The sequence below is a fragment of the Anopheles marshallii genome, chromosome 3, assembly GCF_943734725.1.
Source record: "Anopheles marshallii chromosome 3, idAnoMarsDA_429_01, whole genome shotgun sequence".
NCBI lineage: Eukaryota > Metazoa > Arthropoda > Insecta > Diptera > Culicidae > Anopheles > Anopheles marshallii.
The window spans coordinates 60,454,663-60,469,621 of NC_071327.1; the positions used below are offsets into that span (position 1 = coordinate 60,454,663).

Consider the following 14,959-nt stretch of genomic DNA (forward strand, 5'->3'; position numbering starts at 1 on the left):
GCAGATTTTCTCGAAAAAGTGAAACCCACAAACTCCGACACCGAATTCACTTTCCTGTAGCAAAATGCAGGCGTTTGTTTGTACTTTATATTTCTCATGTGTGTGCTGTGGTGATAACGTGGGGATTTAATGTTCCTGATTTTAACCTTGGCTGCGTGCGAAGTTTGCGTTCTGCAGCGCAGACAGAAGAATATTCGCAAATGTTGACCGAAACAATTCGCACCTTCCAGAACTACTGATGGCAGTCTGATCACGCAATATGAGCCTGGAAGATGCAAATAGCTTCTACAAAGAGTAGGAAAGGATTGTCCAAATTAAAGTTATCAGAATTTTGTGCGAGTTATCTAATTTATGACTCACTTTTAGCTTAACACTGTTTAGCTATTCAAACAGTTTTATTTAAAAACGATTTCACTCAGCCTTCGCTTCTTCTTGTGATCAAACCTGAGGCTTCCTTCGTACTCTAACGCGTGCGATAAAGTTCCTTCCTTCATGTTTGCAATCAATATTTCACAGCCACACATAATAAGCATGGATCAGCCATTTTTTACCCATGCTCCCTTCCACACACGCTTGATAAATCGAGAGATCGCTTCCATTCGAAAGGCAAAAACCCTTCACGATGCCACTCGGCTCGAAGTGTTGGCGGCCTTCATCACGTCTTGGGCAATGATGTTGCCCACACGGGAGACACTTGAAAGCACAATTGTTCCACCCTTGACTGTGCGTGAAATGTTCCCGCCCAAGGTGTACCCGTACCGGAGTGGTTGACTGTTTGGGATCCACCTACAGCAGCCGCACGGCATTGTGCGACACACATATGCATTATCGTGAAACAATGACACCTGTCGTGGATGTGAACGCTTCTTGCGTACTGCAATCTTCCGAAGCAAACCCGTAATCGTCCAGCAACGGCATTTACCACCACACCGAACCCATCTCGGAACCGGTTGATGTCGCCCCGGTGGTGTTGGCATTGTTTTAAACCAGCCGCAACGGTTTTCGTTCGACTGGCTGGCTAACCTTGACTTAATCGAAAAGGCAAACGGGTAGCCAATCTTCATGGGGGGGCTACCGATTGCACAGCATTTCGATGCTCTTGTTGCGGCGGAGCCTGCGCAGAAGACTTATTCGTCTAGATTGCTTCAGTGGTAAGCAGAAATCTTAGAATGTTACCCATACGTTGTGATGCAACAGAGGGTTGATGTTGTACCCTACATGAAACCCGCAAAAGCGTTGCTTAACCTGATGCTGATCGTATGGTTTGCGAAATGAAGCATGGAATAGTGTGTGAAAAACGTCGATTCAATTTATCAACCTATCTTTTTTGAATCACTTTATGTAGATAACACATAGGCAAAATAATTTTTTATTTATATCAAAATATTTCACCAACACCTCTTACGAAAATTTAGTTACATTCAGGCTTTCCGCCCCTAACTTCTTGCTTACACACGTCAATACCCACACAATATACGTGCGTTGGCAAATTTTTTCCATCAAACTTACGAAAAAAAAATGCTTCTGCCAGTGATAGCGGTTCACCCCCCGAAGGCCCTTGCAAATTCCGATCACCTGCGAGCGTATTGCGTCGGTGAAAGCTTTACGATCGTGCGTTGTGAAGAAACGATCACTTTGGACCAACACCATCGAGTCGTTGGTTAGCGTTGGATATCAGCGCTGTTTGCTATGTGTTGCGTTTTCGAATTTTATCACGTATCCTCAAACACATCCACAGAAAACGCTCCCTCTCTGCGTTGCCTGCTGGCTGGATTAAAATACGCAATACGCGGTTTAGAACGGGGTAACGACATTTGAATTCGAAATCCATTTGCGAGGTTCGGATTGGTGCTGAATGCATCTGATACAGGTTAATGAGTCTTTAAACTGCTTGAATGACTTTGAATCTCGAATCTATGAATCTTTTTGAGCATTCATGAACCCTATGAAACTCGAAGATCTTCAGAAAATCATCTATCTTAAAGAAATTATGTTTCATGATGCATTTGTTTTATTTTTCTTGACTAAAATAACGATTTTTTAGAGAAATAATTCATTCACAGCGCTATTTTACGACGTCTTAAGTCGTCGTGATAAGTAAGCTTGATAAGTCTTTAAGAATTCTTGAATCTTTTACGAGTCAACTTGTGATTTGGATGACTCCTCATTTAAGATCCATGTAAAATTATTCTTCTCAAAATATTCATCAAGAACAACGATAGTTTTACTTATATTAGACAAAAGTAATAACATCTTGTTTCTATTATTTTATATCAGATATTGAGGTTCTTAAACATTAATGAAAATCTGTTTTAAATTGTCAAACAAAACATTTATTTTTAATTTATTTTTTTAACAAACAAAAGAAAACTTAAATTTTGTTTTAATTTTAAATTGTTAAGAATTGACTTCATCAAACTGCTAATGCCTTTTTGTGACCATTGGATAGTTTAAATGACATTTATGGATTGTGGTTGTCCGGTGTCATTCTAATGACACCCCGCTCTTGACATGCTCATGGAGTCTAATGTACAGCATGGAACTTCCACGCATACGAAGTCTGCAGATTGAATAATTAAACAGTGACAGATAAAACATATACAAGTTCTCAATGTAACTATGTATTCAGATGTTATATGTGCGACTGAGATTCATCTGTAAGCTGCGAACTATTATGAAATGAGCCCCAAAGAAGAGCCAACTCAACTTACTAGCCATTGTTGACTGTTGATTGATTGGGTTTGTAATTTAAAGAAACACCTTAAAATAGCTTCAACCTAAGGTTACAATGTTCCGAATGGAGATGGTTTACACGATCGATTTGCCTTAAGCAGTATGCTAATAATCAATAATCCAAATTTCCAACACCTCCAACATCATTGCCCAAGACGTGATACAAGCTAATTAATAATCATTTGAACATGAACCAAACATTACATGTACGCTAAGTTGATTAGTTGATTAGTGGCACTTAACACTACAAAAAAACAGTACAACTCATTTGCCAGCGTGTGTGTATAAAATCGAATGTTTTGCGAGTTAAATAACGATCACGTCAGCATATGCAGTCCAAGGTTATTGCGCTTGGAATGGACAAAAAAACACCCCGTCACATTACCGTTCGGATCAAGATTATAGCATCGCCGGATGACCCGACCGACTGAAACAAGCCAAACTTCGCTATAGAAGCACCTCACTAGTCTGTTTCGTGTGCTCATCTTTCAAACCAGTTTCATGTTTTGCCATTCCACTCGTGTGACGATTAGAAAACTAGCTTCCCGTTCGGAAGGTTGGCCCGGAGCACCAGTCAAGAGCACGAACTGAAACCGGCAGGTTAGGTTCAGCAGTGATCGAGTGTAGCATAGTGAAAACACCGACAAGTTTTGCGTCTGGTGGTGTCTGTTCGAAATCTAAAACAAATAAAAATGAACCACACCCGGCAACGATTAATACGTGAGCTGACTGTGACGGTCCGGACGGTCACCCAGCCAAGGCCGACGGTGCAGCTCCAGCGACAGCGGCAACAGATCCGATGCAGCAGCACAGACCGACCGATCCGCCACACACACTCGACCGCTTCCTGTCCGCATCTGGTCGAAGCGCTGAACGATGCGGACGTTGCCCAGCCACAACCGACCAGCAGCACGCGCAACACAATCCGGCTGGAAGATGCGCGGCCCTACTCGGAAGTGCCCGGACCGAAACCGTTGCCAATACTGGGCAACACCTGGCGGTAAGTTTCTGGGTGTTTCTGTCCTCGGTTCCTTTCTTGTGGGAACAGGTTTAAATGGGTGGGAATTTTATGCTTCGAATAGTAGCATTGACGTCACAAGCGAAGCTATGGGCGATCGTATTTGTTTTTGCGTCAATCGCACAAGATCGAAATGTGAAGCTAAATAGCAAAAGGAATTCTAGTTCCAAAAGAGTTCCTTTCAGAATGACGCGTTTCGTTGAGCTTTAATATCTTTAACATTTAAATCACTCTCAAACTTTCAACGAGAAGCGAGAAGAGAATATAGTTTTCTCTCCCCCCAAAACGGGCAGTAATCGCCCCCAACTTTTGATTAATGACAGCTACCATTTGTACCGTCAACAGCATTCAATCATAGAATTTGTTGTCTAGTGTGATAAATTGGATGCTGCCAAGTACGTTACTCAATTTACCGGTGGACGAAACGGCACTTTTTATGATAAAAAGGTTGAAGACCCCGAAAGCTGTGTGGCTTATTTGCATTATCACGCATTTACTGAGATGAGATGATATTATTTCAATTTCTACTGTTTTATTATGAGAATTTGAATTCCACGGGAGAGTAATGAAAGGAAAATTATGCTAAAAATAGATACCCTAATAACCAGTTCTTGATACGGTTAATACATCACCCTTTTTTGTCCTGTACCTCTATAAACATGCGCCATTTATGCGCAATTTACCAGCCATCAAAAGATCATTAGACTTGTTTCGATACGGAGAGGAACCTTGAGAAAAAATTGAGTGCAAGAAAAACGTGATTAATAAGTACGTAGTTGTCTATTTTGTTGCTTTGTTTTGTGATCTTGATCTGTTTTTTTTCTCTCTCTCTGTTTTGATGTTACTTTTTACATTACTTCCCTTTTTAAATGTCCAAGAATTAATGTGAATTTTCATTACGTTGTATCGAGCTTGATCGTGTTGTAAAGAAAAAAGTTTTGTGAAGTAATATTATTGAATTTAAATTCATTTTCATGTTTCATGTTTCACTTTTTCATCTCATATTCGTTATGATTTGTTTATTTAATTTCCCCTTTGAGCGGAATGCGCTGAACACACCTGTTTTCCTTTGTATTTTTTTCGAATCATCATCTTACATCAGACGCCTTGCTTCAACTCGAATCAAAATTGATTTGTTCGTTCGCTGTCATAATGCAAATGGTAGTTTGGCAAGCGTTGCAAGCAGCTTGCAGTATCAAAGCCGCACGTGTCGATTACCAGTTGCATCCTCCCGTTCTGCCCATATCACTCGCGGCAAGCGCTTGTTTTAACGGGCCATTAGCCACCGCCAAACGCTGGGACATCTGTAAAGACTGGGCAATCAGTTTGCCCAAGCGTTTTGCATCGTGTTGCTGTGTGTGGGCAATGGATTGCAGATATTCAACGCTCGCCACGAAAAGCACACAACCGTACGATCGAAAGCGCCCATTGGCGGTGGCCCATTTTCACATTATTTTCACCGAACCACTTTGCCTCTTGCGTTGCCGTTTTGCAGCGTTTTCCCCATCATCGGCCAGTACAAGATATCGGATGTGGCGATGATATCGTTCCTGCTACACCGTGATTACGGTCGCATCGTGCGCCTCGGAGGATTGATCGGCCGTCCGGATCTGCTGTTCGTGTACGACTGTGACGAAATCGAGAAGGTAAGGCAGGAACGGTCGCCCGGCTGATGTTTTGTGGATGGGTGTGACATTTGGCGTGCTTATTCATTTCCCGACACAGGTGTACCGCAACGAGGGCCCAACACCGTTCCGACCATCGATGCCCAGCCTGGTGAAGTACAAGAGCGAGCTGCGGAAAGACTTCTTCGGCGATCTTCCCGGTGTCGTTGGAGTGTAAGTAGAGGATTGAGTTGTTTTCTAGCTAAAGAAGCGGGAAAAGGAAAGGTTCGGATGTGATGCAATGGTGAGCAATTAAGGTACAATTCATCGTGGTGAAATCGTCGCAGCTTTATAGCCCGGATGAGTTAATCTTTGTTTTAATTAGTCCTCTGCGGCGACACATTACTCAGATTAATGAGTCTCTGCAAGTGGTACTCGTGGGAAAACAAATGCCACTAGGAAGCAAAAGAGATGTGCAGAGTTAAGAAATGGGTTCAGAAGGGGTCTCCAATATCCAGCAATTAGTCGCTTTAAGTTCGTTTTACCAGGGAACAGAACTACAATAGGTCAACGTCGTAGATCGCGTTCTTTAAGCGGCACGGTACGGCAAATCTAACTCAACGCCATTTGTTTGCTCTCCACTCACAGTCACGGCGAACCGTGGCGCGAGTTTCGTTCACGCGTCCAAAAACCGGTCCTTCAGCTGTCAACCGTCCGCCGGTACGTGTCTCCTCTCGAGCAGGTGACAGAGGAGTTCATCGACCGGTGTCAGCAGTTGCTAGACGATCGGCAGGAGCTACCGGACGATTTCGACAACGAGATCCACAAATGGTCACTCGAGTGTATCGGCCTGGTGGCACTCGATACCCGGCTCGGCTGCCTGGAACCGAACCTGGATCCGAAATCGGAACCGCAGCAGATCATCAATGCGGCCAAGTATGCGCTGCGGAACGTGGCTACGCTTGAGCTGAAGGCACCGTACTGGCGCTACTTCCCAACGCCCGTCTGGTATAAGTATGTCAGCAACATGGACTACTTCGTGAAGTGAGTAACTGCTGCCGGCGAATTGGATGCGAAACTCATGACACTTTTATTGATAGAATTTGCATGAAGTACATCAAAAATGCCACCCAGCGGATGAAGATGAACGAGGGCCGTGCCTTGGACGGAGAGCCTTCGTTGCTGGAACGTGTCATCAAGAGTGAGAAGGACGAAAAGCTTGCCGTTGTAATGGCGCTTGATTTGATTCTAGTTGGGATTGATACGGTAAGATCGCACGGTCAGGAACTTTAGTGGCACAGCGAAATACTTCAATGCGTTTCCTTTTCCCATTTCAGATTTCCATGGCCGTCTGTTCGATTCTGTACCAACTCGCGACACGGCCAGCGGAGCAGCAGAAACTGTACGAAGAACTGAAGCGACTCATACCGGATCCGAAGACACCGCTCACGATCCAGCTGCTCGATCAGGCCCACTACCTGAAGGCATTTATCAAGGAGGTGCTGCGGGTGTACAGTACCGTCATTGGCAACGGGCGCACGCTCCAGGAGGACACCGTCATCTGTGGCTACCGGATTCCGAAGGGGGTACGAATTGCGTTTCGACCATGGGGATAAATCCGCTAACCGCTCACACGCTCTCTCATCGACCTTGCAGGTGCAGTGTGTGTTTCCGAATCTAGTCCTCGGCACGATGGAAGAGTACGTGTCCGATGCACAACGGTTCAAGCCGGAACGCTGGCTAAAGCCGGCCCAGGGTGGTTCCGGCGATCAGCTACATCCGTTCGCGTCGCTCCCGTACGGTTACGGGGCGCGCATGTGTCTTGGCCGCCGGTTTGCCGACCTGGAGATGCAAATACTGCTGGCGAAGCTGTTGCGTTCGTTCAAGCTCGAGTACCACCACAAACCGTTGAACTACGAGGTGACGTTTATGTACGCGCCCGAAGGTGCGCTGAAGTTTAAGATGACACCGCGAGAAGATTGAAGTAGCATCATGAGGTCACTTGGGTGAGGAGGAGGTTAGGTTTTTTTTTTTTTTTTACATATAAAGCTATTTTAATAAACTGTTTGAACGGAAGAATTGAAGAATGTCTGAGTGCGCGAGTCTCTAGAATGGTTGGGGACACTGTAGAATGTACTGCCGTAAGCTGTTACACTGCGCACTGTTGCTCCAGATGTGCTGGGGGCAATTCTGCAAGAGGATTTCGATCAAAGCCACTGCACGAATTGTATCTACCGGTGATGCTTACCAAAAAGTTTCTAATGTTCATACATCCCACAAAATCTACGCCAAGTTTGTTGCACCCTGACGCCGAAACCTGCTGAAAACCATTAGCCGTAGCTTCCTGCACACATTGCAGCACGTTTCCTTGGAACAATTGCAGTACGCCTGGATCGTTCTGTATGGCCGTCAAGATGATGTGCAATATCTTTGCCTGATCCAGCACACCATTTACCAGCGTTCCGGTGGCGTTTAGGGCACACTCTACAAAGCACTATAAAATAGGAAGAGCTAAACTTATCGTCCAGTTCAACCCTCGAACTTTGAAAAGAAGACCTGCAAAACTCACCTTGCCTCGTTCATGTATTAACGTACGCTGAAGCGGTTCTCCGCCGTGCAGATTCTTGCAGTTTCGAAGAAGTTCCTCATCGATCAGAGATGGTAGTCGGCAGCAGTCTTTGGGATGCTTGAAATCCAATCACAAACACTATTGAATAAACTCCCTATTGCTGCTTCTATCGCCAATAGAACCTACTTACCGCCTCCAATGGGGGTTGATTGCAATTTACAAACGACTGTGTTTCGGTGTTGGAAGGAAATGCGTCACTAAAGCAGAGCGCTAACGTTAGCAGTAAAACCAACAGCAATTCATGGCCAAAATGGCAGACTGTCCGTTGATGTGGCACCATTGCGCAGCAACTGTGCAGGGTGCTGGACTAATGGTGAATGAAAGGCAGATGGCGATAGATTTTTGTGGAACACTCGCAACACAATACGTCCAGCAGTATGGGACAAAAAAAATAGTGATGGTTTTTTTTCGATGAACTTCTCAAATAAAATGGAAATAATAAAATTAATCTAATTCAGTTCAATGCTTCACACTGACACACATAAGCAATTCAATTGCAATACCAGCCCATTTTTATGATTAAAAAGAAGAAAAAAACCAATCGCTGCGTTAAATTGAAACTCAACAGTCATTTCACTAGTTTTTTTTTATTATTTGTTTATAACGCATTACATGGTTTATTATTCTCGCGTGCCACATTTGTGTGCTCACTGGGACAATATTCGTTTTTTTTTATCTGTCTGAAGGATTTCCACTAGTTCTTTTCACCTCATCGTACCTTATACCCTCACCGTACTTTGACTTTATTTTCTTCGTCAATGCATCACAAAAAGTAGCTGGAAGTAAAATGTGCACAAAAAGCAATCATTATTCTACATTGATTGAAGAGCGTTCCGTTCGCATGCTCACAGTTTAGCCACTGATCTAGTGGACAGTTTACCATGTCAACCTCCATCAAGCAGCGGTTGAACAGGTAAGGGATGGGACTGCATGGCAGTTCCTTTCCACTAGCCGCAAAATGCTTGATCAGCTTGATCGTAAGCTTTACGCAAACCGCTAGCGCAAAGGTAAATGGATCTTGCCGCGCTGCATCCAGGCTGTCCTTGTACTGCAGATAGTTGTCTATCTCAAGTTTGTCACCATTGGAAAACATTCCGATCGCATTGTAGTAGCACTGATGAATGCACTAGAAAGTAAGCGGATTTGGAGCGGAGGGTTTAAAAATGTTTTATGTTCGGAGTGGGTGGTCGTGATCGTACCCAGGCCGTTTCATTATTATCGGGAGAATTTTTGTGCTGCTCGTAGCACGTACGAAACGGTTCCTGTGGAAACGTGTGCTCCACCATGCAGCAGAACTGTGCATCAGATTTCTGTAAGGAGATGTTTATTATTAAAGACTGATTAATCTTATACTAAAATATGTCATTTTCAGCATATTTGATAACATTTTTATAAATTGTTAAGAGATTTTTAGTAGAATTTATTTTTTTTCCCCAGCCCGTAAACCTACACGGCATAAAAGAAAATGAAACACTGATTGCATACTTTCAGGCGTATACACGCGTAACGCTTCGATAACGTTATTCTTTTTGTTCCTGTATGTTATGTTATTTCAAACTGTTTGCGTTGTTCTTTAATGATTGTTTTGAACCGAAACTAAATTTGCTTCAATAAAAATTATTTTTAATTAACTACTTACAGGATCGTCATCGAAGTTGAAGTCTACTATGGCAAATACCTGAGAAAGACAAAATGGCACAAATTACCAAACAAACAACACTTTACCATCCGCGTATGTTGATAGAACCTGCGTATAACCTGAATGAGAGCAATAACCACTAGTGAACAAACTCGCCCAAGGGCAGTCGAATGCATTTTTTCGCCACTGAACTCCAAACGCTAATGAACTGCATCTTTTTCTACACTTCCGTGGCCGGAAATGGTGGGAAAATGGATCTGTTTTTACGATTGCAGAAAGTGCAACTAACGCTACCGGGTTGTCAGTAATTACAGTGTGACCGGCAATTAATGTTCCCGATCGTGTGATCGATAAAACGTGGGCACGTGCTGCCGATGAGTATCGCAATGACATCAAAAGTATGCGATGGGCGCTTTGCTGACGGATGTAATGCCAAACGTGCCGATATAACTTTATTGCACTACAATACCTGCAACACTCTCACACTGTTTTCGGAGTGAAATTTTACTAAACAAACAACAACGCAAATATTCATATGCGAGTTGCTTTTATTGGAATTTACATGTTCACTATTAACGAAATCGTCGAATGCACTTGTAATGATTCTCCATCACCGGTATCACCTTTTAGTTTTCAAAACGGTTTGGGGCGCATTCACCGTTCTTAATTTTGTCGCAGAAGCTTGCTGATGGAATGGATAAATACATGAAAATACAGACAAAACCAAGCATTAGCCACAGATAGTTGACATTTCCGTCGAAAAACCTCAACTCACTGCTGTGCCACTTGTCAGCCGGACACTGGGTAAAGGTGTTTTTCATAAGACACATGAGGAAAAATCCACTAATAGGTGAACATTTCGTATCGTGCCCATGGTCCTGCATCTTCGTTTTTATGCCCGCGATCATTGTAATACAGTTGGTGGCGATGTCCTTCGCTGTATCCTTCCAACCACCTTCCAACCGTTCCACGTACTCCATGACCTTCTCCTGCACGATATCGTCACCGTTTATCAACCCAAGTGACTGCATCTTACACTGGAGTGTACACTGTGGAGGAGTAGACATTTTCCAATATTAGTGTTAGTGGTAATACGGGCACTTTATGTTCGGAAAGGATCAACCATCTTACCATCATTTTCTCATGCGGATGGGAAGCGTCGTCGGCAACGGTAGAGCAATCGTCCGCATCCTTCAGTGAGATAATTTTCTCAGCCTGGCAGCACTGATCCATTTCATCACGCTGTGTTAATTAGTACCAGGAAAATGGTTACAAATGGAAAACAAACACCAAATAGCTTAGCTGTCCAATCTTACCCTATCCTTCAAATTCTCACAGTCCGGATCGGCGCTGGCGAACGACTAAGAAAATAACCATTTCAATCACGTGTTTACACACCTCGGTTGGGTTTTTCAAAGCAATACTCACCACAATGCATCCAAGAAAGGCAAAAAGAATCATGCAACACTTCACCGAACCCATCGCTAGAATGAACTGACTCTGTGTAAGTTTCAACGCTCGATCGAATTGCCACAGCAATAGTACGCTTCAAGCTGCCTCTGGGTTCCTGTTTTATAGCGCCACATTGTACCAAACCTTTTGTAGGTGACACATTATTGTCAATCCGCATGGCATGGTCCGATGCCTACCGATAAGTAGCGTGACTGAAAAGATCTTCCGCTTGTTTTTGTCCCATTCGTCATTCGTAATCTGAGCGTTTAAGATCGGCTTATGAAAGCCACACAGTTGGTTGTACATTATTTAGGCTTTATTTTTTTAGTACTTTCGCTTTAGTACTTTAGCTTTTTAGTACTTTTTAGTACGTAGTGGTGTAATGGCAGTGGAGCCGGTCTTCACACGACAAGACCCGCCCAAAATCCCATCAGAACCAATCCTCTCTAAAAAGAACTGAATATCCCGCTACGGGTTAATAAAAATCAATGAAAGCAAATGGCTGGTCTAGTCCTCTTGAGGTTGTTATGGCGATGAAGAAGAAGGACCATCTCGACAAATTCTAACCGTCGCCTTCCGTTGACGTTTGTATTGTGCCAGAGATCCAATGCACCTGATGTCGAATACATGTATTGACCAAATTTGGTCGAACCTTAAGTGAGCATCACAATTGAACAATTCTTGTTTAGTGATTTATTTGAAATATTGCTATACGTTTGTTAAAGATGTCGAAATACGTTTGCGTTATGTGATGTACAGAACATTTTTCGCTATTTGCCTGTCTGTAGCGAAGTAAAACATGAAATCTCCTCTCAAATTCCGCCTGTCTTTAGTTGCATTGGAACATTGTTCTCCCAAAACCATCATAACTATTACACTGAGCTCAACAGAACGGAACTTTCCGGCGTACCTTGTTGCAGGCTGTACTAGCTCTCCACCGAGAAATGGGACAATTGTTGTAAGTGGCCGCCTCCAAACACCTCTCCACCTGTTGCCCAAGCATTGGACACTGTTCTTCACACTGTTGACATCGTTTCGGTTTATGTTTCTGGATGTGCTGCAACCTTCCATTGCACTCATCGATCGCTAAACGTACCGCTTGCCGATAGTCAACGGGAAAGCTTTCCATTACCGGGTAAAGCATTTCCAGATGCATCTCGTAGCCATCAATGGCACCCAGCTCCTCAAATATACATTGCTTCAGACACTGTGTGGACACACACAAAAAAGTGACAAACAATTAGAAATGGGAAAGAATTGTCTAAACACTCATTTACCTCGTCATACGAATTTGATCCAGGATTGTGATGAGCGGCAGCCTTTTCTTGGCATTTGGTTCGAATGTTTCGTGGAATAAATTCCTCTATCTGGCAACAGACTGCGAGTTCCGTTTGCTGCGGAGATTGCAGGAGGAAACAATGATCCAATCACTTCGCTATAAAAGTGTCCACTTACCTGTCTCTTTGAGATGCACTCAGTGGAAACCTTCAAATAAATTAGTTAATCATCACATATTTTCCAAAAATGGTTCGAAAGTCTTATAATTACCACACAAATGTTTATCGAAGTAAAATAGGCCAAAGCAAGGAAAGTTGTTGTTGAAACCATGTTGAGTCAGAAACGCTTTAGTCTACACTCGCTTCTTACTAAGCTACAGGCGTGGTAAATATACGATCCAAAAGCAGGAAATATGATTCGACACGTGCTATTTTTTGTGTGTCGAATGCAGAGGGAATTTTATCACGATACTGTTAACTTAATTAGGAACATGTAATTTAAATATGATTTGCTTTTTATTGACTTTTTTCTTTCCATGTTATGCACAAGCTCCATCCGTTAGCTAAAGAGAAACCTAGACACTTTTAAGAGTTAATCTGTGAATTACAAGTTCTTTATTTTGGTACAATAAATAATAAATTGTGTTTCATTTTCCGTTCAGCTTTCTTTTTCGCATGTTTTGCTATAAAGGTTTAATTAATACTCTTAATCTGAACAATAAGGAACACCTTGCCTAACCTTAGCGCAAACCATACTGGCCCTCCAGCGAGTCGTTGGACAGTTTTCGTGTATTAACATTCTCAAGCAACGATCGACAAAAACACCGACAAATTCGCACTGGGAGCGTATCTGTTCGATCCTAGCTTTCAATTTGCGCACCAGCTTACTGCACTGATCGATCGCCATATGTACCGCGTTGCGATAATCGACTGGATACGCCCCGACCAGTGGGTAGAGTTTCTCAAGGTGTGCTTCAAACCCGTCTATCGCTCCCAGCTCCTGAAACACACACTTCTGCAAGCACTGGCAGTGGCAACTAACTGTCGTAAGATTATTACATTCGCAACAAAAAAAAACCAACTTCACTTACCACATCGTACATATCTGTTCCGGGATTACTATCGGCTGCTACCAGTTCTTCACATTTCGTCAACAAGTGTTCCGGCGCCAGTGGCTCCATCTGACAGCAGTTGGGAATTTCCACTTGCTGCATGATGGAATAAGCGAACGAAAGAAGTGGTTGCTTCAATGTGTCCTACGTCTCAAACAATCATACCAACATACCTGTCGCTGGGTAATGCATTTCGATGATGACTTTAACGATCAAAAAACGAAGCAATTTGATTACTTCAGTTAATGTTAGAATTTTATATTCATTGTGAACTCATTTACCTTACTATTGGGGATTGCATTTATCAGTAAAAAAGCGGTAAGAATGACAAGTACAGAATTGCTCATTATCAAAGTAGGTGACTACATTTACCACTTCCAAAGCGGTCTAATATAGTCAAACCGAAACATGAAAAATAAAACATTTAGTGAAACGGAAATACTAAATTAGCTACAGAGACATTGAATTAGCTACACACATTGGAGTAATGCATTTGAAATATAATTTATCTGTGCTTCATGCATGATAAACATTCTGCATGGCTCATTTCACGTGTGTTTCCGGGTTTTCCGGGTGGCTACATTGCGTAGTGGTGATCTTACTCTTAGTCCAGTGATCTTCCGAACCTCTCCTGATCCAAAGATCTCCTGAAATTCCAAAAGCTCTAATATATTTAATTTAATTTATTAGAGCGTTCTCATTTGAAGTGAAGCTATTCAACATAATTAATCTTAATAATTTATCTTAGAATATCATTATCCAAGGAAAGGTGAGAATACCGACAGTTGTGAAAATAGTTTAAAATTCGTGAGACAAAGGAGCGAGTTTTATTGAACAGAAAAAATAGACAATTGTTTTTTTTTACTATAAATTAAATAGAATTCTCATAGAATGAAACACAACAAAAAATCTGTTTTTTTTTAACTCCACAAAAATTTGAACTCCGTTACGATTGACATATTGGAGTACCACCCCTTATCTTCACACACATCGGATTGTTATTCCATCGACCAGCGGGACAGTTACTAACCACCTGTATTATCACGCACGATTGAAACTTAAGAGCAAATGCGCTGCATGTGGTTCGCACCTGATCCGCCTTCTGTTTAATCTTGTCTTGTATTGAAACACAGTAATCCACAGCGTTCGCAATCGCTTCCTGATAATCCTCATCGTACACAGCGTGATATGTGTTGAAGTTTTCTGCATCAACCGCATCCTGTCCTTGCAGGAACCCCATTTTCCGGTACGCACAGTCAAAAGCACACTATGGGAAATGGAAATTGAAGCTAGTTTCGTCCGATAAACGTATTCACTGTCGTTCTATCAACTTACCACCACTGACTGTATGTCATTTTCAGGGTTTCGGATTGCAACGTTTTGGAAGCAGGTTTCTGTTGTGCCCGGATCCATGATCGCTTCATGCTTGCAACAGATGGCGACCTTATTAGTCTGGATAGATTTAAAGCATTAACTTTTATCCTTGCCTATTGAG

The 14,959-nt window shown here is 42.7% G+C and overlaps 4 protein-coding genes across 4 annotated transcripts; 1 reads left to right on the forward strand and 3 right to left on the reverse strand.

Annotated features, from left to right (window-relative positions):
• The first annotated feature begins 3,425 nt into the window (after window positions 1-3,425).
• LOC128711659 (probable cytochrome P450 301a1, mitochondrial) lies at window positions 3,426-7,338 on the forward strand. Its single transcript, XM_053806541.1, has 7 exons — window positions 3,426-3,733; window positions 5,247-5,397; window positions 5,477-5,589; window positions 6,004-6,399; window positions 6,456-6,621; window positions 6,693-6,941; window positions 7,012-7,338. Exons 1-7 carry the CDS (start codon window positions 3,426-3,428, stop codon window positions 7,336-7,338), a joined length of 1,710 nt encoding a protein of 569 aa, XP_053662516.1.
• A 1,318-nt stretch (window positions 7,339-8,656) lies between these two features.
• Window positions 8,657-9,799, reverse strand: LOC128712939 (uncharacterized). Its single transcript, XM_053807804.1, has 5 exons — window positions 9,743-9,799; window positions 9,624-9,662; window positions 9,184-9,294; window positions 8,834-9,110; window positions 8,657-8,760 (listed from the first exon to the last, which is right to left on the reverse strand). Exons 1-5 carry the CDS (start codon window positions 9,797-9,799, stop codon window positions 8,657-8,659), a joined length of 588 nt encoding a protein of 195 aa, XP_053663779.1.
• Window positions 9,800-10,249: 450 nt separating this feature from the next.
• On the reverse strand, window positions 10,250-11,105 carry LOC128712940 (uncharacterized). The gene is made up of 5 exons (XM_053807805.1): window positions 11,052-11,105; window positions 10,940-10,984; window positions 10,755-10,865; window positions 10,399-10,672; window positions 10,250-10,308 (listed from the first exon to the last, which is right to left on the reverse strand). The coding sequence occupies exons 1-5, from the start codon at window positions 11,103-11,105 to the stop codon at window positions 10,250-10,252; spliced, it is 543 nt and encodes a 180-aa protein (XP_053663780.1).
• Window positions 11,106-11,958: 853 nt separating this feature from the next.
• On the reverse strand, window positions 11,959-13,566 carry LOC128712942 (uncharacterized). Its single transcript, XM_053807806.1, has 2 exons — window positions 13,444-13,566; window positions 11,959-12,282 (listed from the first exon to the last, which is right to left on the reverse strand). The coding sequence occupies exons 1-2, from the start codon at window positions 13,564-13,566 to the stop codon at window positions 11,959-11,961; spliced, it is 447 nt and encodes a 148-aa protein (XP_053663781.1).
• Between the last annotated feature and the right edge of the window lie 1,393 nt (window positions 13,567-14,959).

Coding starts and splice junctions, on each gene's coding strand:
- LOC128712939 (XM_053807804.1), bottom strand. CDS start 9,799: ATGCATTCGACTGCCCTTGGGCGAGTTTGTTCACTAGTGGTTATTGCT. Junction 9,663..9,742: donor TGGTTATTGCTCTCATTCAG/GTTATACGCAGG, acceptor TGTCTTTCTCAG/GTATTTGCCATAGTAGACTT. Junction 9,295..9,623: donor TCAACTTCGATGACGATCCT/GTAAGTAGTTAA, acceptor ATCTCCTTACAG/AAATCTGATGCACAGTTCTG.
- LOC128712940 (XM_053807805.1), bottom strand. CDS start 11,105: ATGGGTTCGGTGAAGTGTTGCATGATTCTTTTTGCCTTTCTTGGATGC. Junction 10,673..10,754: donor ATCCGCATGAGAAAATGATG/GTAAGATGGTTG, acceptor ACTCCTCCACAG/TGTACACTCCAGTGTAAGAT. Junction 10,309..10,398: donor GGCTGACAAGTGGCACAGCA/GTGAGTTGAGGT, acceptor CCATTCCATCAG/CAAGCTTCTGCGACAAAATT.
- LOC128711659 (XM_053806541.1), top strand. CDS start 3,426: ATGAACCACACCCGGCAACGATTAATACGTGAGCTGACTGTGACGGTC. Junction 3,734..5,246: donor ATACTGGGCAACACCTGGCG/GTAAGTTTCTGG, acceptor GCCGTTTTGCAG/CGTTTTCCCCATCATCGGCC. Junction 5,398..5,476: donor ACTGTGACGAAATCGAGAAG/GTAAGGCAGGAA, acceptor TTCCCGACACAG/GTGTACCGCAACGAGGGCCC.
- LOC128712942 (XM_053807806.1), bottom strand. CDS start 13,566: ATGCAGCAAGTGGAAATTCCCAACTGCTGTCAGATGGAGCCACTGGCG. Junction 12,283..13,443: donor GAACAGATATGTACGATGTG/GTAAGTGAAGTT, acceptor GTGTCCACACAG/TGTCTGAAGCAATGTATATT.